This window comes from Desmodus rotundus, chromosome 7 (genome assembly GCF_022682495.2).
Source record: "Desmodus rotundus isolate HL8 chromosome 7, HLdesRot8A.1, whole genome shotgun sequence".
Taxonomy (NCBI): domain Eukaryota; kingdom Metazoa; phylum Chordata; class Mammalia; order Chiroptera; family Phyllostomidae; genus Desmodus; species Desmodus rotundus.
The window spans coordinates 76,934,832-76,955,427 of record NC_071393.1 but is presented as its reverse complement, the minus strand read 5'-3'; the positions used below and the strand labels follow the sequence as shown (position 1 = coordinate 76,955,427).

At 45.3% G+C, this 20,596-nt stretch overlaps 2 protein-coding genes across 44 annotated transcripts in view; one reads left to right on the top strand and one right to left on the bottom strand.

Annotated features, from left to right (window-relative positions):
• Positions 1 to 6: 6 nt before the first annotated feature.
• LOC112311691 (creatine kinase U-type, mitochondrial) lies at positions 7 to 6,048 on the bottom strand. 5 transcript variants are annotated; one of them, XM_071221970.1, is made up of 10 exons: positions 5,737 to 6,048; positions 4,728 to 5,021; positions 3,939 to 4,137; positions 3,641 to 3,736; positions 3,054 to 3,275; positions 2,827 to 2,912; positions 2,583 to 2,706; positions 788 to 922; positions 460 to 585; positions 7 to 247 (listed from the first exon to the last, which is right to left on the bottom strand). In XM_071221970.1, the coding sequence occupies exons 2-10, from the start codon at positions 4,874 to 4,876 to the stop codon at positions 131 to 133; spliced, it is 1,254 nt and encodes a 417-aa protein (XP_071078071.1). In that variant the 5' UTR covers positions 4,877 to 5,021; positions 5,737 to 6,048; the 3' UTR covers positions 7 to 130. The 5 variants fall into 5 exon arrangements, with proteins under 5 accessions (XP_071078071.1, XP_045057099.1, XP_045057101.1 ...); XM_045201164.3 differs by having other exon boundaries at positions 4,728 to 4,965; positions 5,828 to 6,046; XM_045201166.3 differs by having other exon boundaries at positions 5,828 to 5,938.
• PPIP5K1 (diphosphoinositol pentakisphosphate kinase 1) overlaps positions 5,921 to 20,596 on the top strand; it is a 42,649-nt gene continuing 27,973 nt past the window's right edge. For 7 of the 39 annotated variants that reach the window (XM_071221968.1, XM_071221967.1, XM_045201151.2 and 4 more), the window contains exons 1-20: positions 6,788 to 7,003; positions 11,451 to 11,547; positions 11,796 to 11,973; positions 12,419 to 12,614; positions 13,059 to 13,149; positions 13,370 to 13,455; positions 13,785 to 13,939; positions 14,061 to 14,162; positions 14,838 to 14,999; positions 15,115 to 15,236; positions 15,891 to 15,992; positions 16,241 to 16,327; positions 16,453 to 16,528; positions 16,673 to 16,782; positions 16,868 to 16,950; positions 17,119 to 17,250; positions 17,422 to 17,543; positions 17,831 to 18,013; positions 20,029 to 20,170; positions 20,345 to 20,568. In XM_071221968.1, the coding sequence (XP_071078069.1) occupies positions 11,827 to 11,973; positions 12,419 to 12,614; positions 13,059 to 13,149; positions 13,370 to 13,455; positions 13,785 to 13,939; positions 14,061 to 14,162; positions 14,838 to 14,999; positions 15,115 to 15,236; positions 15,891 to 15,992; positions 16,241 to 16,327; positions 16,453 to 16,528; positions 16,673 to 16,782; positions 16,868 to 16,950; positions 17,119 to 17,250; positions 17,422 to 17,543; positions 17,831 to 18,013; positions 20,029 to 20,170; positions 20,345 to 20,568 (2,322 nt within the window). In that variant the 5' untranslated portion in view covers positions 6,788 to 7,003; positions 11,451 to 11,547; positions 11,796 to 11,826. Of the gene's footprint in view, positions 5,938 to 6,109; positions 6,256 to 6,787; positions 7,004 to 8,117; positions 8,231 to 8,382; positions 8,402 to 8,644; positions 9,425 to 11,450; positions 11,548 to 11,697; positions 11,974 to 12,418; positions 12,615 to 13,058; positions 13,150 to 13,369; positions 13,456 to 13,784; positions 13,940 to 14,060; positions 14,163 to 14,837; positions 15,000 to 15,114; positions 15,237 to 15,890; positions 15,993 to 16,240; positions 16,328 to 16,452; positions 16,529 to 16,672; positions 16,783 to 16,867; positions 16,951 to 17,118; positions 17,251 to 17,421; positions 17,544 to 17,830; positions 18,014 to 20,028; positions 20,171 to 20,344; positions 20,569 to 20,596 lie in introns of those variants that run through there. The other 32 variants (XM_071221965.1, XM_071221969.1, XM_071221966.1 and 29 more) reach the window with 20 other exon arrangements.

The window sequence follows — 20,596 nt, the reverse complement described above, 5'->3', positions numbered from 1 at the left end:
CAGCTGGAACATAGCAAGGTGTCTTTACTAGGACAGAGGAAATGGGGGGCATCCAGGGTGAGTGGAATGGGTCACCATTAGAATGAGCAGAAATCCCGGAGATCTTGAGTCATCTGTTGAGGATGGGGAGTTAATGCTTGTTGTGGGCAAGAGGTGGAGGGATGCGGATATCCTGGCCTCTCTCCAGGCGCCGTTCACAGTCAATCAAATAGTTTACTCCATCGATGACCAGTTGCACCAGCTCCACCTAAAGGACAATAATCCTTCATCTCTGCTTCTACAGACTGAGTTTCTTTCTTTAGCACTGATTTGCCTGCTCTGAGAACTCATTTCCAATTGCCTCCCCACTCAACCTGAATTTTATTTCAGATTCTATTATACTCCTGACACTCATTTACTGTGATATCTCAACCCTCACAGACCTACACCTCTCCCCACCCCAATCTCTAAGGCTCTCACCTCTGACTTGCCCAGTCGGTCCAAATTAGAGATGTCAAAGATGCTGCCTGTGGCAGCGGTGTCCACTCCTCCAGTACCACGCTTTTGGAGTCTTAGGTTCTCCAGGATCTTTGGGAAGCGGCTATCCTAGAGGGGAGATAGGGATTGGGAGCAGGGTCAATAGGGAAAGAGACTAGATCTACCTGAGAGGGCCCCAAACCTGCTCAGAGCTCTTTCCCAGATCCTTTAGCCATAGTGTGTCTGGCTCCTTTCCAAAGTGCCCACTCCCTCATCCACACACAGCCACCTTCCTCACTCACACCCCTCTCTAACCCCTCAACTCCTTTACTTTGCTTAGCAGGGGCAGTTTGATGTGTACTCCTGCTCGAAGTCCAGTGCCCAGGTTAGATGGACAGGTCAAGATGTATCCCAAACGCTCATTCCACATGAACTCCCAGCCACGCTCCTGGATCAGCCGTTCCACCTGAGTTCACAAAGGCTGTTAGTGAAAAGTCAGGAATATGTGGATCCTCCCTTAGCTAGACCCACAGGAATTCTAAAAGCATATCTAGAACCAGAAACTTGGGATGTGAAAGAATGACATTGCTCAGTTTTGTTTGTTTTTTTTGTTTTTGGGGGCGGAAATGGTTTGTTATCATTTTGCATACAAGCTAAGCCAATAATGATAAGATTCCAGAAAATACCTTGTGTATGGAAGAAGAGAAACTTGAAGAGTGATGCATTAAGGATGGTCTAGTAGGGAAATGGAAGTGTTGAACTGAACTGAGAAAGGGTTGATTATTCAATGTGCTCTTCATGCACTGATTATTTCAGTTTTGCTAATGAGCCTAGAGCTTGGGAGGGTCCTTTCAGACAGGAGTATACTTTGCAACAGGAAGAGACAAGAGAGCCATCTGTTAGCTGGGGAAGAAGTACATAACAGAAAGCAGAGAAAAAGTGCAGAAGAGCCAGACTCAAAGGTATGTAGGGGTCGGGGAAAGTTGGAAGGGTGTTTTTGTTTCACATAAGTATCCTAATCATGAAGATGATTATTACGGTTGAAGAGACAGGAGATCTGCCAGAGTGATGGACGTGAAGACCACTACTTCACATGAGTAAAGGGGACCCTGTTCATAGTTCAGGAAGGACTATAGCATAGAAGAATATTTTACATGCTGAACATGGGGAAACCCTTCCATCTAGAATAATAACAGCAGCTAAACCTTATTGAACACTTACTATGAGCCAGGTACTTTATATCCATGATCTCATTTAACCCCCACAATAACCTAAAATGTAGGACTTCTTATTATCCCAATTTTATAGATGAGGAACCTGTGGCACATAACTTTAAAAGTACTTCTCAACCCACTTACAGTCAGAATATGCTATCTATTACTTGCCAAAAACAGTAGAAATTTCCCAACTAGAATCTAAAAGAAGCATGCTCTCTATTTATAAGTCCAAAATAGAACTATACATATGAGAACATAGAATAAGAATTTGGTTTATTGACATTCCTAATCTAGAATTGACTATGGATACCCAATCCATACAGGATTGAGGATTCACTTCAACACTTCAGGGACAGCCACATATTCTGGAGTTTCTTAAGCCATTTCATCCTCCACCTTTTCCCCATCTCCCCTTCCACCCACTCTCAGTTTAAAACTTGGCATGATACTTTAGAAGGATTGACAGAATCCAAAGTTGAGGCCTAACTCAGCTCGGAAATGGATGATTACACTAGAATCAGGAACACACCAATCTCTCGCTTCATATATCAGCCAGGCTCAAACCTTTTCTTTATCTGCACACCTACCATCCCACACCACACACCCTAGGCACTGACTGACCTACCACCTATTATTCCTTCTTCAGATTATGTGGCAGCTATTTTATTTATTTCCTTAGACTCCTGACATTCTCTCTTCCTGTTCTTAGGGTGCCCATATATCCAAGTTTCCCCTGGACAGTCCTGATTTATACCTATTGTCCTGGAGTGATTAATAGTGATCTTTTTCACTATCAAAAGTGTCCTGGGTTGGTAGATAAAGTATGTGGTCAATCTACATGTGCTAGCATTTGTTTTTTTCTTATGTCCCTTATGTCCCGCCTAGTTCCCTTATACATTCTTGTCCAACCTCTTTGAGGCCTCGGCAGAATCTTTCAAATACTTTCTTCATGTTGCCACCCTTCTCCATGGAGATGACCCGTGTATGATCCTCCTCATTTACCCAGATCAAAAAGCTCTTCTCGTTGTTGTGCCTGAGGACAGAAGAGAGGGAAGGATAGGGATCAGTAGGCAGGGCAAGAATTGGGAGAGATAAGAGGGGAAAAGGCACTTATGAGGACACAGGAACAAAAGAGGTAAGTTAAGCCTCATACCAGATCCCACGAGCATCTGGCCAGTCTCGAGCCATTCCTGCTGCAGTCAGCAATGGGGACACAGGCTTATCAAATAAGAAGTGGTCCTGCGGAGAGTAAAGGGACTTGGATTAAGAATTCTCTCCCTAGGCCTCCCAAAGCCCTTCTATCTCATCTGGCCCAGCTTCCCCTCTGACTCTTCTTTCCATCTGCTCCCCATCCCAAGAACCCCTCTCAAGGCCCCTCACATCAATAAGTTGCTGCTGCTCAGCCTCTGTCATCTCACTGAGCCGGTAGTAACGACCAGCCAGGTCACCCTTCAGGCCACTCAGTGCGTCCACCACAACACGTTCCACCTCTCGTCGCTCTGCCCGAGTACAGGCTGGAGGCAGACTGAGTCCCCGGATACTTCGGCCAGTTCTGACCCTTGAGGACAATACATACCTCTCATCAAAGTAGCCAGAACGGATCTGTAGAATAAGAGAAATTAATATAAGTCACAGAAACACAGTATGTGGGAACAGAGGGTTTGGAGGAAGGAAAAAGCTTAAGGACTAGAGGAGTCTTCATTGCATACCTTAGAAGAAGAAGCCCATTGGACAAACACCCCAACCGAAGAGGGCAGCATGATTCCCTCCTCCAAACTGCCCACCTTGCAGCATGGTCATTCTCATCTACCCTCTCCTCTCCATATCTGCTGCTTAAAATGCTTTCTCCACACCAAGACTAAAAGCTCAGCAGTATAATGACCATGAGTCAGGAAATAACTAAGGATTGGAGAAACAGAATGTTGTACATAAGGCAAAGCAAATCAGAAGTGGAATATTTGACCCACCTTGCTGGCATCCAGGTCAGTGGTGTGTTTCATCATCCGGGGGTCATATCCATTGTGTCGCTCTTGGATAACGGGGTCAAATAGCTCAGCAAATACCTGAGGGGGAATTAAGAGGGAGAGGGTAGTTAAGGAGGGGGCATCCCCTCCCAGTCTTTAAATGTGGATTGATTTCACTGGGTCAAAAACATAAGTATAGATGGTACAGTTTCAGGGGTAAGTGAGGGGTTTTTAGGGGGAAGGAGCTGGGATCACTGGGAAGATGAACTGGATCACCAGGGAAACTATGGGGGCCCCCTACCTCATAGGTCTCCTCATCTCCAGCTACCATGCCCACAGTCTTGATGAAGGGGTGGCCGGGGTTGTCCACGCCAGTCTGGATACACTGATCTAGCGTCCAACCAGTGGGTGTGGTCTTGTCGCAGAGCCGGGCATAGAGTGCTGGGGTCAGGTGACTGGCCATGCAGTTGTTGTGCTTTCGGAGGTCTGGGTACTCAGCACTAGGGAGGGGGTACCCAGTAACCATGGAGAGAGAGTACCAGTGGCCTAGACCCAGGGCAGTCAGCTAGGAGCTGTCCAGTTAGCTGTGTCTGGCTGTGCTCCTTGGGAGGAGGGGAGATTATAGGGAGGCTAACCTTGGTAATCTCATTAGGGAGTTTCATGATCTATTCTTTCCCAACAGTTCTTGCTTTCTCTGACTGGCCAGCTCAGTTCCCCCAGATCTGCTCAATTCTTTCATGCCATTAGCATAAGATTACGAATGGGGGAGGGGAAAGACTAAGGAGGAAAATTCAGGAAATGGGGGAGAACAAGAAAAGATGAAGGAGATCGAAAAGGATAGTTCCTGATCTCTCAATTTGGACAGAGTGGATGCAGCCAGAACTCACGGGGCCAGAGCTGGTCTTGGGGGTGGGGACTGCAGGTTACAGTCCCCAGGAATGCTTTAGCTTCCACCCCTACCCCACTGAGATCTTCAGACTGTACGGCACCCCACTCCAGAGCCTTCGTGATTATAGCCCTTCTCTGTTGCCCGGGTCCTCATCTCCATCCCCACTTCCCGGGGGTGGGGTGGGGGCTCAGACACTGATACCTCGGGGGATACAGCCTCCGTCGTTCACTGGCGGCTCGTACAGGTTCCGGGCGGAGCAGAAACCCAGCCGCTAGAGATCCAGCTCCAGCCAAAGCCAGGAGCCTGAGCCCCGGGCGGGCAGACAGCAGACGAGAGAAGGGACCAGCCATGGCTTGAGGATCCTGCTGCAGAATGCCGGCGCAGGAGCTGGCTCGGGGCAGGAACCGCGAAGGACTGAAGGCCGGAACTGTGGGCAAGGCTGGAGCCGAAATGGGGCCCAGAGTGAAGGCTGGAGGGAAGCCGGTACCAACCAGACTGCAGGAGAGGCGCAATGAGCTGGCTACTGGCAGCCCGGTGGCGGCAAGAGGGAGGCCCCAGCCGCAGTCTCCAGAGGTGGGGCTCACTCAGACCCCGCCTTCCCGCCTGTCTCCACGCTAGGTGTGCGGAGGCGGAGGTGGGCATCATCTGCCAGGTAGATTAGGGGGGCCGGAGATTTGCACCCCTGGGATGAGGTTGTCCAGATTTCAGCACCAAAGAGAAGAACAGCACCCAAGGGGTCTGTAGGAACACGCTTCCCCCAAGCCTCTCGTTTTAACTGGAAACCCGATTCGTCACTCTAGGGGTATGAAAGGGTAACATTGCCCAACCTTTTCTCTGTTTTCAGCCTGCCCCAACAACCTACCTCTCCGTCTTCTCAGGAGAAGAGGCTGCGGGGAAACCGTGGAATAAACACAGATACCACATGAAGATAGAGAGAGAGTTAGAGGCAGAGACTGGGAAAGACATCCGTTAGTTCAAGGTCACCTTTTCCTTAGAACCAGGAAGAGGACTAAGGCTCCTCCCTTCACACCTGTGCTCTCCTTACAAGGTTGAGGCGAATGGGGAAAGCGTGAACTCTTACCCCATCTACGCTGTGTTCCCCAACTCGGACCTTGATCCCTAATCTGAAGCCCTGCTATATCCTGCCTACACTTCTTAGGATCCCCCGCTTTTTTTCCTTCTCCACTGTCGTTTCCAACCCCTATTTCACCTTTGATCTTTTCTTCTCTAAGTCGTTTCCGGGCTCAGACTGTTTGCTGCTCAAAGGACTCCCTCTGAGTAGACTCTGCAACCTTGCTTACCTGTTGAATGCACCGACGGGCGGGTGGGGGTGGGCAGGGAGTTGTTAGTTTCCTCTTTCTTCTCTCCCCTCTTTGAATCTCCCAGTTCCTGGGCTGGATTGGAGTGCAAGGTGAGGTGAAGGGTGTGGTGAGATGACTGGGTGTAGGAATGGAACAGGCAGGCACAGGTCTCCAAGCACCACATGTGTTTTCTCTCTTGGCTTCCTAATGCTGTCTAATCCCGTGTAAGGTGTAGTGGTGCCCAAGGGCATAAAGTCTCCAGGAAATCTCCACCTTCTTTCTGGCCCCCTCTCCTCCTCTCTCTCCTTAGATTTAAGAGGGCTTTGTTCCCACAGCTCCAAGTGTAACTTCGGTGTGACAACTTTTGTCCTGGCAGAAAGAAGAGTAAATGTTGGAGCTGAAATAGAGACGTGGGACATCAACAGAGGGTCAGTTAATGAGGGGTAGGCATGGTGGCATTAGTGCCTTCCCTCAGCTGTCTTGGTGTAATCACAAGACAGTAAGATTCTTGAAAATCTTAGAGGAGAGTAGTTGAGAAAGAGAAATTCCTTTCACATCGTCCTCTGGCCTCAAGGATGAGACCCCACCTCTATATTCCCATTCCTTTCATTCTTTCATTCCTCTCAGGCTTCCCTTGTGTTCCTTTTCCTACTTTCTTCATTTGTGAGTATCCTTAGAAGCCATCCACCTCACTGTTGGGTTCATCCCTTAACTCCTTCTTCTGGTAGGAGAGCAATTATTGAATTCTGCAGTTGATGTGGGGTCACTCTTGCAGAGGTGCAAAATGTTACCTGTGTTGTGGGGGCTCATCATCTAGATTGAGGAGTAGCTATGAGTAAGCAAATATAATTACTTGGAATGGTGTATACTTATCCTGATAAGGGAGGGAGCTAACCTTCCAGAACAGCAGGGTTATTTGATTGAGAGGGTGGTTACTAAAATTAAAGAGGAAGGAAGCAGGAAGAGAGAATTACAGAAGGAAAAACAAGACTTGCCTAAAGGAGTAAAGAAATCACTCAAGTTTGGAAAGTACTTTTCTTATTTTTTTGTGAGGTTCTAACAGCCATAATGTATTAGCACTCATTTAAAAAATTATCCTACAGCATCCTACAGCTATACCACCCTGAATGCAACTGATCTCATCTGATCTTGGAAAAAACTATCCTACAGCATATGGTAAGTAATCTATACGTGGTATTTATTTAATAATAATTATTACCAAAAATATTTCATATTTATAAAGCATTATATAATTGCAAGGAACTCTTGTATGTACTATTTCATTGAATTGAATTGTTCCAATGGGTGACTAGAGACTGAATCTACATTTTCAGGAGGATGAGAAAACATGTTAATTACTCAGAATATGCTTTAACAACTTGTTCGAAGGGTTGGAGTGGTGAAAGGGATATGAGCCTGAGTATGAACTAAGGAGGCATCTATTTCTCTTAGGTTCAGTTCATAGAATCATCTCTGTCCCATTTGGGAAGCCTTGGGGTCAGTATCATTACATTCAATAGGCACTGGACTGAAAAAGTGGTAAGATCCCAAAGGGTTCAGAGGAGAACTAAGGAACTTGGAATTGTTTTGATCAGGGAAATCTAAGTGAAGCTGCAAAGAGAAGAACAGTACAAACATATACAAAAATGCTTTCACATAATCAGCACATTTTGAGTTAGGTTTTTAATTCCATTCTTTTATAGATGAGAAAACGGAGGGTGAGGGAAGTTCAGTGACTTGTCCAAGGCTGCACAGCTATTAAAGGCAAGCCCAGGAATCAATCAAATCTAGAGGGAAGAGAGCAAACAAAATGAGGAAATAGGGATCACCTTGTTCAGTCTTCCATGTCCATCCACTTACCTGACTCCTCCATAAATAAGTCTCTCTGTTCCGTCCCTTAACTTCTGATCTGTTTCTCTCTTTGTCTCTGCTTTTGCCTCCAGCCTCCCCTTCGCTTGTGTACATTTGTTAACACTTCCAACTTATTTTTATTGCATCTCTTAGGCAGGTATATCATACCCTGTTTTTTCAACAAACGAACGACCTAGTTTTGTCCTCAAGGAAGTGCAGGGGCACAAACTCTGTCTTTTCCTCTGCATCCGGCTTCCCGCTCTTTCACCTCCTCTCACCCCACCTTCTCAGTCTCACTCCAAGGTGTCTAAACCACGCATCTGGAGCGCGGCCACGCATTTAGAAATAGGAGGGAGCATCAGGTTGCACTTCCTCCACAGAGCCACTAGGGGCCACTCTCCTCCGCGCAGAAGCGCCGGCCAACGCAGCCTGATTGTGTTGCCGGTGCGCGCCCTCCGCTGATTGGTAGCATCGCAGAGAAGTCGCTCTTTGATTGGGCTGCTGTCAGGTGTCGCTGCCGGCAGGTTCGGCTGCGCGAGTGCGGGGAGGCGGGTGAGTGAGGGCTGGGGGCGGTGGGGGAGTGGCTGGGGGCTGGGGGCGGTATCCGAGGGGGTGGGCTGGGGAGAGTGGGCTCGGTTGGCGCCGAGGACTTTGGTTAGTAGCGGCTGGGGGCAGCTGCGGAAAGGGGAACTGCGGCCAGGCCTCAATGTCACCGTAGGAAGAGTAAGCGGGTTAGGCGGGGGCGGGCAAAGGCTAGCGGAGTCGGGACTGAAGGGCGGCATCCGTGCCCGGCAGCTGTGCGACGAGAGGACGGAGGAGGGTCGGAGAGAGGAGGCGCGCGCGCGGGTCTGAGAGAGCAGAGGAGCTGGTGTGGGAGGAGGTCCGGCTGGGGAGTCTGTGAGGAGGGGGAGAGTCAGAATGGGGGGTCAGCTTGAGGAAGGGGTCGTTGCAGAGAGAGGAGAACGGGAGTCTGGAGAGGGGCAGTGTGAGGAAAGAATGAATCTCGGGCATTCCTTGTGGGGGATCACTGAGTGTTCCATATAAATATGTCACCGAGTGTGGTGACTCATCCGAGAGTTTGAAGGACTGTTTAATGCTGGGGAACCAGTGAGTGAGAGGTTAGTTCGATTATTAACTGGATGAGTTGATCAGTGATGGGAGTGGTTAGGGGAGTCAATGAAGAGTCATTTTAACAAGTTGGGGAAAGAAGGCAGTACGAGTTGATGCTGAGGACAAGGGCATCAGCACAGTTCATCAGTGTCAGAATGAGGGTCTGTATGAAGGGTTAAAAATATTGCATCAAGAAGGAGCTAGGGGAAGGAGACAGTGTTGGTGACCTGAGGAGTTTTACAGTGTTGGAAGTATTCCTGCCTGTTGGTGTTTCCCCTTCACCCCAGTTGGAGCCCTCCATCAAGTGGATGGCGATTAAGGAAATTAGAGGACTACTGCAAGCAGCCTTAAATTCTAAGGGATAAAGAAATTACCCCTTCTTCATGATTTAGCATACATGTTCCTGAGAAGATTGCCCACCTGTCCTTCCCTCTCTCCTTCCCTACCTATATCCTCCCTCCCTTCCTCCCTCCCTTCCTGTCTTCCGTCCACAGTAAGACTGCCCTTTAACCTAATGTAGAGTCTAAAGTTTTCCTTTGCAACAACATACTGGGTGAGAGGGAATGGGAGAAGACCACAGAAAACGGGAATGGCTGGCTCTTGGAACACCACATTAAGCCCAACCTTCTCCCCAAGGTACAGCTAAATAAATCCTGGCTTATTTCATAGCTATTTCTGTCAGGCTTCTATTTTTGCTTTGTTAACTATGAATTTAGACCTCTCATCTCTCTTGTGAACAGACTCTCCTTTCCCTTTCTGTTACTATGCCCTGTTACACCATTGTAGCAGAATTACAAGAACGTGACTGTATATTCCATAGAAAACCAGGAAGGACTTAGTGGAAAAAAGGGTGAAAGGTTAGGAATCTTAAACATGAAGAAAAAGCTCCTGCTTCAGAGAAAGGATAAAGATTGCAACAAAATTATGCATGCTTAAATGATACAGGGACTTTAGGAACGCCACAAGTCATGGAAATTGGGTAATGTCACTGAAAAGGAGGAGGAGTGCATTAATCAGGAGGGGAGATTTTATATATATACATACATACATATACATACACACACACACACTGCAGCACACAACTGGAAATGTTATGTCTAAGGAGAATATTGTGCACCTGGGGTGGGTGAGCAAGGGAGACGACAAGCAGATGGTGAAGGCTGGAAAGGTCAAGGTTTCTATAAAAGTTAATTGCACCTTTCTAATCAAAGCTGCAACTCCCACTTATAATGGAAGGGTTTAAATAAAAATACAGAAAGTGATTATTATTGAAGACTATTTTAAAATTCTATAAGACTAAATTAGCCCCTAAATTAAGACTAACTTAAGGAGTTTGTAGCTTCTCTTAGAGTCATCAGTCAATATTTCTGAGAACTTTTGGAGAATATGGAAAGTTACTGATGTGTGACTCAATTTTATTTTTGGAAAAAAAGTAACATACCCGTATCCCCACAACTTAGTATTAATAAATGTTAACTTTTGTATAATTTGCTTTAGATTTTTAAAGTTGAAGTAAACATTGAAAGATAGGGTTGTGAAGTTCCATTTGAATTCCTCTCAGTTCCATTCTTCCCTCTCCTCAGAGGTAACCACTATCATGAATTTGATGTTTGTCTTTCCAGTCCTTTTATATACTTATACTAATTATAAATTCAGTCATAAACTTATGTGATATTTTTATTTATTCAAATGGAACTATGCTATATGTATTTCTACAGTTTGCTTTTGGAAGCTATCCATGATGTTTGATTCAGTTTTTTAAATTGCTGTTAGTCTATCATTTGTAGTATATACTACATTGTATTTGTCCATTCTTCGGCTTGTGGCATCTAAGTTGTTTTTAGTTTTTCCCATTACTAACAGTGAGGTTATGAACATCTTGGCACATATCTTATATGGGAGAGTTTCTCTATAGCAGGGTTTCTCAACCTTGGTACTACTAATATTTTGGACTGGGTACTTCTTTGTTGTGGGGGAATACCCTATGCATTTTAGAATATTTAACAGCATCCCTGGTGTCTACTGACCAGATGCCAATAGCACCTCCCCAGATGTGACAACAAAAATGTCTCCTGCAGATGTCCCCCGGACAGCACATTCACAGTCGGTTAAGCGCCACTACTCTAGGTGTATGTACGCAGAAGTCAAGCTGCCAGGTTGTTCTGATTCTAGGCAGGGTTTTTTTTCCATTGTATCTTCTGGTGTGAGACACCTTGGCCTAGACCAGCCTTGGGTCTGTAGTACCAGGAGATGGTAGATAGAAAATTGAAATTTCAGTCTGAGACTGGGTTGGAGGCTGTTGTATTGGGTGCCTGTATCCTCAGCCTCACAGCCAGTCTCAGACCTTTTTCCTTGAACAGATTTTCTGAACTTGGGCATCTGTCTTTTAAGGTGGAGCAGATGAAGAAGAGACGGGGGAACGGAGAATGTTAATGTTCTGATAATATGTAGAACATATAGTGCTTTTAATAAATGTTTTTATGAATTAATCCTTTGGTAGGACTGGAATGGGGGTTAAGGGCAAGGGCAGCTGATCTTTCTCATCCCTCTGCCATTGAATTAAATCACTGAGTTCAACACTACTGTGGGGAAGCAGAGAAGGGCTAGGAACATTTTGGAATGAATTCAGAGTTTGAAATGTCACTTTAACCTTTTCTCATAGGAATTGACAGTGGCCTTCCATGAGGAACTGCCTTTCCCATTTGCTACTGGAGCTAACGGTTGTTTTCTGCTGGCAGAATCAGGGACATGCCAGCACTGTAAGGGTTAATCTACTGATCCTCTTATCAGTCTCACAGTTGGAGGTGGGATGAGCAGGGACAAAAAAGGGAGACTAGTCATTTCAGTCTAGCCCGTGTGCCTCCTTTCCTGTTGATCCTTCTTACCATAGCTTTGTTTGTTTCCCCTAGTTCCCTTGTAGTTCCCTCTTATTTCCTCATTCCCCATCCCCCACCCACACCTACTGTTGTGGGGCTTGGATTCTGAGCTAATGGGAAACCCTCCACAGCAGAGCGGGATGAGTGGGTGCTCCGGCGGGGATGTGGTCACTGCCGGCCAGTGAGAGTGAGAGTGCCACAGTCCACTTTTTCCTTGGAGCTGGAGATGAGGGGCTGGGCACCCATCCAATAGGCATGAGGACAGAAGAGAGCGACAGCGAGCTCCTTGAGGATGAGGAGGATGAAATGGTAAGACTAGAGAAAATGATGTAACTTGGTATTGGGACCCCTGTTATAGAGAACTGAAATTCCATTTGGATGGAGGCACCCCGCTATTCTTTCCAAATGCATAGACTCCCTCTCATAAATAAGCCTCATCCTGATTAAGGGGAGGGGGAGTGGAGACTGGTTGGATTTCCTCCCTTTGAAGCCCCTACCACATTGTCTCATGGTTATTGGTTCTCTGGCTCTTTTGCCTGAGCACAAGTTTCCTACTATGGAAATGCTCCTATCTGTAAACAGTAGGAATCTCTACAGGCACCCCAATCTAGACCTAAGTTAGGAGGCAACCTTTACCCTGGCAAGAAACTCTGTGCCCTAAAGAGATGAGACAGTGTTCCTGATAGGGATGTTCCTGATGGGGGTGGTCCAGGTGGGAAGTCCCTGGGTTCCTGACAGCTCCTCCTCTCTGTAGCCTCCTGAACCTCAGATCATTGTTGGCATCTGTGCCATGACCAAGAAATCCAAGTCCAAGCCAATGACCCAAATCCTAGAGCGACTCTGCAGATTTGACTACCTGACTGTTATTATCCTGGGAGAAGATGTGATCCTCAATGAACCTGTGGAAAACTGGCCATCCTGCCACTGCCTCATCTCTTTCCACTCCAAAGGTTAGGGTCTGTGAAGGAAAATGGGAAGGAATGGGGAAGGTGTGGGCAATACTGGACTGGGAAATGAGGTTCTTATTGTCAAATAGTGAAGAGGGTTTCAGTTCTTCCCAACACACTAGAGAGCAGTGCAAGGGGGTTTGCTTTCCCTACATCTTGGCGGAGTTGCTATGGGTAACGTAAATCCCATATTGAACCTTTGGACAGCTCTAAGACTCTTAGGATCTCTGACAGAACTGAGTTCCTGGAGGGATCCAAAAACAATTTCTTTTTTACTTTTTCCTGATGGACATTCTAGACTTGAGAAGTTGGGCAGAAGGATAAGGGATGGGATGGTAGAGGAGTTCAATGGCTACTAATAGCTTTAATTAATGTCTATTTCTCTTGCTGTTTTCTCACTCTCTTTCACTTTCTTTCTTTGGTCTCTATTTCCTTTTTCCATCCCAGGCTTCCCTCTGGACAAAGCTGTTGCTTACTCCAAGCTTCGAAACCCCTTTCTTATCAATGACCTGGTTATGCAGTATTACATCCAGGATAGGTATGGCTTTCTATTGACTGGTGGGATGGGTGGCCCTGAGATTATGCCTGTTTAGAGAACCCAGTCTGGGAGGGGCAGAATTAAACATGCTTAATTTTTTACCATATTCTCTTGAGTTCTGCACCCTAGTATCTCCCAGTTCTTAAGCAAATAAAATCCCTAGTTCCTTCCCAAAGTCACCATCCCTACCTCTCCCAACTAATTCATTCTGGGGTGACAGGAGGGAGGTGTACCGGATCCTGCAAGAGGAGGGCATTGATCTGCCTCGATATGCTGTGCTGAACCGTGACCCTGCCCGGCCTGAGGGTGAGTACCTGGTCTTGTCCAGTCCTGCCCAGCCTTGCTTTCTTTGGCTTAACCCAGCACTTTATCCTGTAGACATCTCATATGTGCCACCTGTCCAAGTGAGGCTTTGGTTATTAGATTATGGGTAGAGTTAGAGCCATGGGTCTTTGGACTCAGCCTTGGACCTTTTATATAGATAGTCTTGTATCTATATACCATATAGATATTACCATATTAATTACTAAGACATGGTCATAGAAATCTGAGGGTCGCGGAGATTAAAAGTTGGAGAAAAAGGAGAAGTATTCTACAATCCTAGGTCCTAGGAATGACCCCAAACCTACTTTCAGAGTGCAACCTGATAGAAGGTGAAGACCACGTAGAGGTAAACGGAGCTGTCTTTCCCAAGCCTTTTGTGGAGAAGCCAGTGAGTGCAGAGGACCACAATGTTTACATCTACTACCCCAGCTCAGCTGGAGGAGGAAGCCAGCGCCTCTTTCGTAAGGTGTGGGGGAGTCAGAGCCATAGAAGGACCAGAGTGAGGTTGTGGGGAGGGAAGCTGGGAGATTTGGGGACAAACCAAAGACAACATTCTTTTTTTCTTTTTTCCTTTTTTCCTTTCAAAGATTGGCAGCCGAAGCAGCGTTTACTCTCCTGAGAGCAGCGTCCGAAAGACAGGGTCATACATATATGAGGAGTTTATGCCAACAGATGGCACAGATGTCAAGGTTATGGTGGATACAGGGATTTCAGAGGTTATAAATGTCTGGGTGGGCTGGGGTGCTTGGGGAGTAAGTAGAAGCACGTGGAGGGGGGTCATAGGAAATAAAGTGTGAATATGAGAGGCTTTCATATTCGGGTGAAGATAACAAGTGAGGAAAGCAGATATTTACATTGTCACTATCAGATCAAGGGCAAAGGTAACATGGAAAATGGTATAATGTCAGTAAGTTATTTCTTAATAAGGACTAGACCAGGGGTGTGAAACTCATTTTCACTGGGGGCCACATCAGCTTCGCCGTTGCCTTCAAAGGGCCGAATGTAATTTCAACTCCTTAACCATTACGGAGTAGTTACATTTATACAGTCCTAAAATTATTTTGGCCCTCTGAAGTCAACCACAAGGCTGATGTGGTGCCTGGTGAAAATCAGTTTCACCTCCCCTGGACTAGACAATAGTGCCAGAGTCCCTAGGAGAAACCTTCATAATCATACTTCAGTAGGGCTCAGTAAGAAAAATGTTAGTTTCCTTGTTCTTTATGCTCAGGGCATTTTTGTTTTGTTTTGTTTTTTGTGTTTTTGTTTTTTTTATTCTGACACTAGGCTACAGAGCTAGTACTCATATTGTCTTCTCATATGCAGGGTGAGCTGTGGGCATACTCAATGATGCTATGTACCTGCAGGTATATACAGTGGGACCGGATTATGCCCATGCTGAAGCTAGAAAATCTCCAGCTTTGGATGGGAAGGTCGAACGAGACAGTGAAGGGAAAGAGATTCGATATCCAGTCATGCTGACGGCCATGGAAAAGCTGGTGGCCAGGAAAGTCTGCGTAGCTTTTAAGGTAGAGGAAGTCCCATGGGGTGAGGGGTGCTGTGTAATGAGGGAGACAGATAGGAGGAGGAGTCTGAGAAGGAAGAATGGCTCTCTTCTTCTCATCTTGACTCTTTGCCCTGCAGCAAACAGTTTGTGGTTTTGACCTTCTTCGTGCCAATGGTCATTCCTTTGTGTGTGACGTCAATGGCTTCAGTTTTGTCAAGAATTCGATGAAATACTACGATGACTGTGCCAAGATTCTAGGGTAAGGGACACAGTGATTTGGGCTGAGGAGGATGGGCTTAGAGAAGAAAGCTTTTACTTTATTTTTTAATTTAATCTTTGTTGTATTTTTTAATTTAAATATTGTAAAAATGATTTAAAAGTGAAAAGGGAAAATAGAGAAAAGGCTCTTCAGCCCTCTTGCCTTCCCAATACTGCACTACCCAGAGGTAATTACTGATAACAGTCTTAGATGTAATAGTATTCCTTTTTCTACCACATATAAACAAACTATTGTATTAAATGTGATCATATTATAATACTGTTTTACAACTTGACTTTAAAAAATTCATCATGTAATACTTAAAACATCAAAAATGTATAAGAAATGATGAACATGGTATGTATCCATGTGTTCACCATTGAGCTTATGAAATTAAATATTAAGAATATAGTTAAAGCCCCTCCATACCCCTCTCTAATTATGTCTCCTTCCTTCTCACCCAGAAGTATTTGGTGTTTGTCAATCCCATACATTTATTAATATTTTTATTACAAATCTGCGGGTGTATTTTGCATGTTTTTAGGCTTTATATTAATGGATTCTTCTACAATGTGCTAGTTTTGCTGAGCTTCATTTATACATGTAGTTCTGGTTCAAGCATTTCATGCAGCTTCTTCGTGTTTCTCCTTCTAGGAACACCATAATGCGGGAACTTGCCCCACAGTTCCAGATCCCATGGTCCATCCCCACAGAGGCCGAGGACATTCCCATTGTCCCTACCACATCTGGCACTATGTAAGCAAAAGTAACAAATCTGGAATAATTTCCTTAAGGCACCTAAGTCAGACCGGTGGCTTCTTCCTGACCCTGTGCATTCTGACTAGTAGAGCCTGGGTCTCTTCTAGGCAGTTTTACTAAACTTACCTATATTCCTAATCTCAGATAGTTTTCCTGTGTTCTTTGACATATCAAATAGGATGAAAAAATGGGAGGTGGTGAGGGGTAGGATGGGGGAGAGGCTCTAAAAACATTCCCTATCTTAGGATGGAACTTCGCTGTGTCATTGCGATTATTCGTCATGGTGATCGTACCCCCAAGCAGAAAATGAAGATGGAAGTGACACACCCAAGGTAGGAATAATGCCCTAATTTAGACAAATCAGTTTTTCTGAGAGAAATGGGTGCGGGGGAGGGGGGCAGATCCCAGAGGCTTTGATTGTCTCACGCCATACTGAAGCTTCTCCTTATTTCTTCAGGTTTTTTAGTCTATTTGAAAAACATGGTGGCTACAAGACAGGGAAATTAAAACTAAAGAGGCCTGAGCAGCTACAGGTAAAATGGTGAATCTGACTTGGAAGAGCAGCGCAATGAGAAAGATAGAGGGTGTGGGATTGGTGGCCTCCATGAGACACCAGGATGAAAGGGTCACTGGCCAGGACTTGGCCTTCTGCATGGATACCCTATTATTTCCTCCAGGAGGTGCTGGACATCACAAGGCTGTTATTGGCTGAACTGGAGAAAGAACCAAGTGGTGAGATCGAAGAGAAGACTGGGAAACTAGAGCAGCTGAAGTCTGTGCTGGAGATGTGAGAAAAGGGTTAGGAAAAGGGAGCCAATAACAGTGAAAATTGGGGGCTGGGATAGAAAGTAAACTATGAATTTATTCTGCAGGTATGGTCATTTCTCAGGCATCAACCGGAAGGTGCAGTTGACTTACTACCCTCATGGAGTAAAAGCTTCTAATGAGGGGCAAGGTAAGATATAATACCCCCTTCCCATTATCATTCGACTCTCTTACTCTTGAACCCTTGGATGACCTCTACCCCAGTTTACCTTTTTGGGCTCATCAAAAGACCTAATATTTAGATGTCTCCAGTATTTTACTCAAGTCTAAACCTAGTCACTGTCTTTTATTCCTGCAGACCCACAGCAGGAGGCTCTGGCCCCATCTCTTCTGCTGGTACTGAAATGGGGTGGAGAACTGACTCCTGATGGCCGTGTTCAGGCTGAGGAGCTGGGGCGAGCTTTTCGCTGCATGTACCCTGGAGGACAGGGTGAGTATTTTGGGGGAGTAAACACCTAGCAGGACTGGGATAAAATGATTAGAGGATGAGTTGGGGAAATGAAGGGACTGAGGCAATGGTGAAGTTAAAAGGGAAATGAGCATTCTTTCTTCCATGTGGGTATTTATGGCATGCATTCCTTGTCCTCCCCTTTGCCCCCAGGTGACTATGCTGGCTTCCCTGGCTGTGGGCTGCTTCGTCTTCATAGCACTTTCCGCCATGATCTCAAGATCTATGCCTCTGACGAGGGCCGTGTCCAGATGACTGCTGCTGCCTTTGCTAAGGTGCGCATGGCAGTTCTCCCACAGCCCCAGTTTCCTTTACGAAAAGAAGCAGAGAGTTTGGAGAACTAGTTGGGAAATTTTAGGGTGTTTATGGCCGACTCAGAGAAGTTTCTTCTGGTGTCCAACCCCATTCTGTAATACTGAGAATGAGCTGAGAATAATTAGTGAGAGTAGGCCCCTTGACCTATACCCCAGTTTTTCTAGCCAGCTCTCATTTGACCATTTAGGCCTTGGAGGACTACACTAGACCGGAAGGAAAACTAATAGACTTTGTGCTTCCCTTCCAGGGCCTTCTGGCTCTAGAAGGGGAGCTGACACCCATTTTGGTACAAATGGTGAAGAGTGCTAACATGAATGGGCTTCTGGACAGCGATGGCGATTCCTTGAGCAGCTGTCAGCACCGGGTGAAGGCTCAGCTTCACCATATTTTGCAGCGGGATGCACCCTTTGGCCCTGAGGATTATGAACAGGTCAGACTCTCCCTATCTTGCTGTCCAATATAACCCTGATTCCAAATTCCTAGAATTCTAAATGATAGGGATCAATAATGGTATTTATCATATGCCAGGCACTATTTTACATATTTTCCATATATTATCTCATTTAATCCTTACCCTTTGAGATAAATATGGGGCCATAATCTTTTATCCACAATTTCAAAAATCAAAAGGATTTTTATAGGGTTGGCACCAAGATTCATTTGGTAGCAAAACCTGACATGATAAATATTTCTAATCCCTATTAAGATATTTAGTGTAAACGGTGATACATTTTGCTACATAAATATAAATGTGTTTGATGATGCTCTAGGCCTTGCTGGAAGTATTATGTAACATATAGCATATGCTCTGTATTAACTTCCTGAAGTCTGAAAAATTCTCAATTCCAAACACAGCTGGTCCCAAGGATTTTGAATGAAAGAATGTTTTAATTATTTACTATAGCATAAAAAAACTATTCTAAAACTCAGTAACTTAAAACAACCAATATTTTATTGTTTTACTCACAGTTCTAGGCTCAGTTGGTCTTGTTTGAGGTCTTTCCTAAAATTGCGCAGATGTTATCCAGATGTTGGAGTTGGAACCATCTGCAGGCTCAGCTAGAATGCTGGGATGGCTGGGCTTTCTCTCTTTTCATGCTTTTCCATTGGTCTCAGGGCCTCTCCTCTCCACATGTTTTCTCCAAATGGTTTCTCTAGCATGGTAGCCAGACTTCTTCAAATGGACTTTGCCAAAGGAGAAGCTTCCAAGCTTTTTAAAAGTGTAGGCCCAGAAGTAGCCCAACATAACTTTGTTACTTTTTACTGGTCAAGCAGTCACAGGGCCAATCTAGATTCAAAGGAAAGGGAAGGTGACACAAAATTAATGGCTGTCTTTAATCCACCGTAAGAACTGTGGACGTGTACTACTTTTTCCCCACTTTACAGATGAGGAAACCTAGGCTCAGAAGAATTGAAGCAACCTTTACAAGGTCACCCAGTCAGTATGAACCAAGGAGTCTAACCTAAGAGCCCAGGCTATTAGCCACTGCTGTATACTGCCTCACAGTATTAATCACAGTGGGTGGTATTATGTAATGTCTTCCTTCTTCATGTGTATCCAGGCCACTATTGACTGAAGATCATGTGCTAGACTATGATTTCCCACCGTTCCACCACTGAGTTCCTTATTTCTGATTGATTCTTTTTAAAAATTATTTATTTCTTTAAATTGTAGTACCACTTTAACCACTTCTAAGTGTACAGTCAAGTGGCATTAAGTACACTCACACTGTTGTGTAACCATTTCCAATGGAGTCTTAAATGAGCTAAGTAGCTGAGCACATTGCTTAGAGAACAGCTTTTTCTGTGTTTCTCTAAGCAGCACTTGACAAGGGCAGGACCTTGCTCCCTTATTTTCTAATCCTCTGCTTAATGTCAAATCCCAAAAAACTAAGCCACCTTCCCTTTCACCCTTGCTTCCTTTTGCTAGCAAGGATGGAGCTCATAAGGACCTAGGTAGAGAATGTGTGTGTTCCATCCACAATCTTCCTGCCTCTCCATTCTGTGTTGAGTTGGTACCTAGTTCTGAGGCAGCCCCTCTACTGTAGGTTCAAGCTATTATCTTGTTTAGAGGAATACAATAATGTTATCTTTATTACCCATTCATGAAAATATTCTATGACTATTTTGAGGGATTTGGGTTTTATCTTTATTCCCCCAGCATTTTCCATGTGTTTTTTTAGAACCCCCCAGAAAAGAATTTAAGTCTATTTTATTTCCTGTGGACTCCAAGATGTTTACCATCAACCCGTCTCAGATGACTGTGTGCTAGAGCAGTTCCCTCATCAGAAGGCTCTAGCACAGCTGGTGTGCCCAGTAGCATAAGAGTGCTCATTGGAGAGAGCCAATAGATCTTATGTGCAAGCAGTTTCTGTAATAAGCTCACAGGAATCTGGGCAATTGGCATTGAGCCTATCTTGCTTTTCATCTCTCTATACTCCACAGCTGGCTCCCACTGGAAGCACTGCCCTACTCAACTCCATGGCTATCATTCAGAATCCTGTGAAGGTCTGTGATCAGGTGTTTGCCCTGATTGAAAACCTTACTCGCCAGATCTGGGAACGGATGCAGGACCCCAACTCTGTGGGTGGGTATGAATACCATGTTCCCTTCAAGGTTTCAGGTAGAGATGGGTTTCCCAGACACTCCTGTGTCCTCTCCTAAATGACAAGGCATCCTCATCTCTCTGGCTCTACTTCAGGTTTGTTAGGGTCTTTTGTTAGAGGTAAAATCTTGACTTCTCTGCCTGTCTTCCTTCCAGACCTGCAACTCTACCACAGTGAGACACTAGAGCTAATGCTTCAGCGTTGGAGCAAGCTGGAGCGTGACTTTCGACAGAAGAGTGGGCGCTATGATATCAGTAAGATTCCTGACATCTATGACTGTGTCAAGTATGATGTACAGCATAATGCGAGTCTGGGACTTCAAGGCACAGCAGAGTTGCTACGTCTCTCTAAGGCATTGGCTGATGTGGTCATTCCTCAGGTATGTCTCATATAAGGGATCTAGTTTA

Coding starts and splice junctions, on each gene's coding strand:
- LOC112311691 (XM_045201164.3), bottom strand. CDS start 6,011: ATGTGGTGCTTGGAGACCTGTGCCTGCCTGTTCCATTCCTACACCCAG. Junction 2,913..3,053: donor AGCAGCAGCAACTTATTGAT/GTGAGGGGCCTT, acceptor TACTCTCCGCAG/GACCACTTCTTATTTGATAA. Junction 586..787: donor AACTGCCCCTGCTAAGCAAA/GTAAAGGAGTTG, acceptor TCTCCCCTCTAG/GATAGCCGCTTCCCAAAGAT.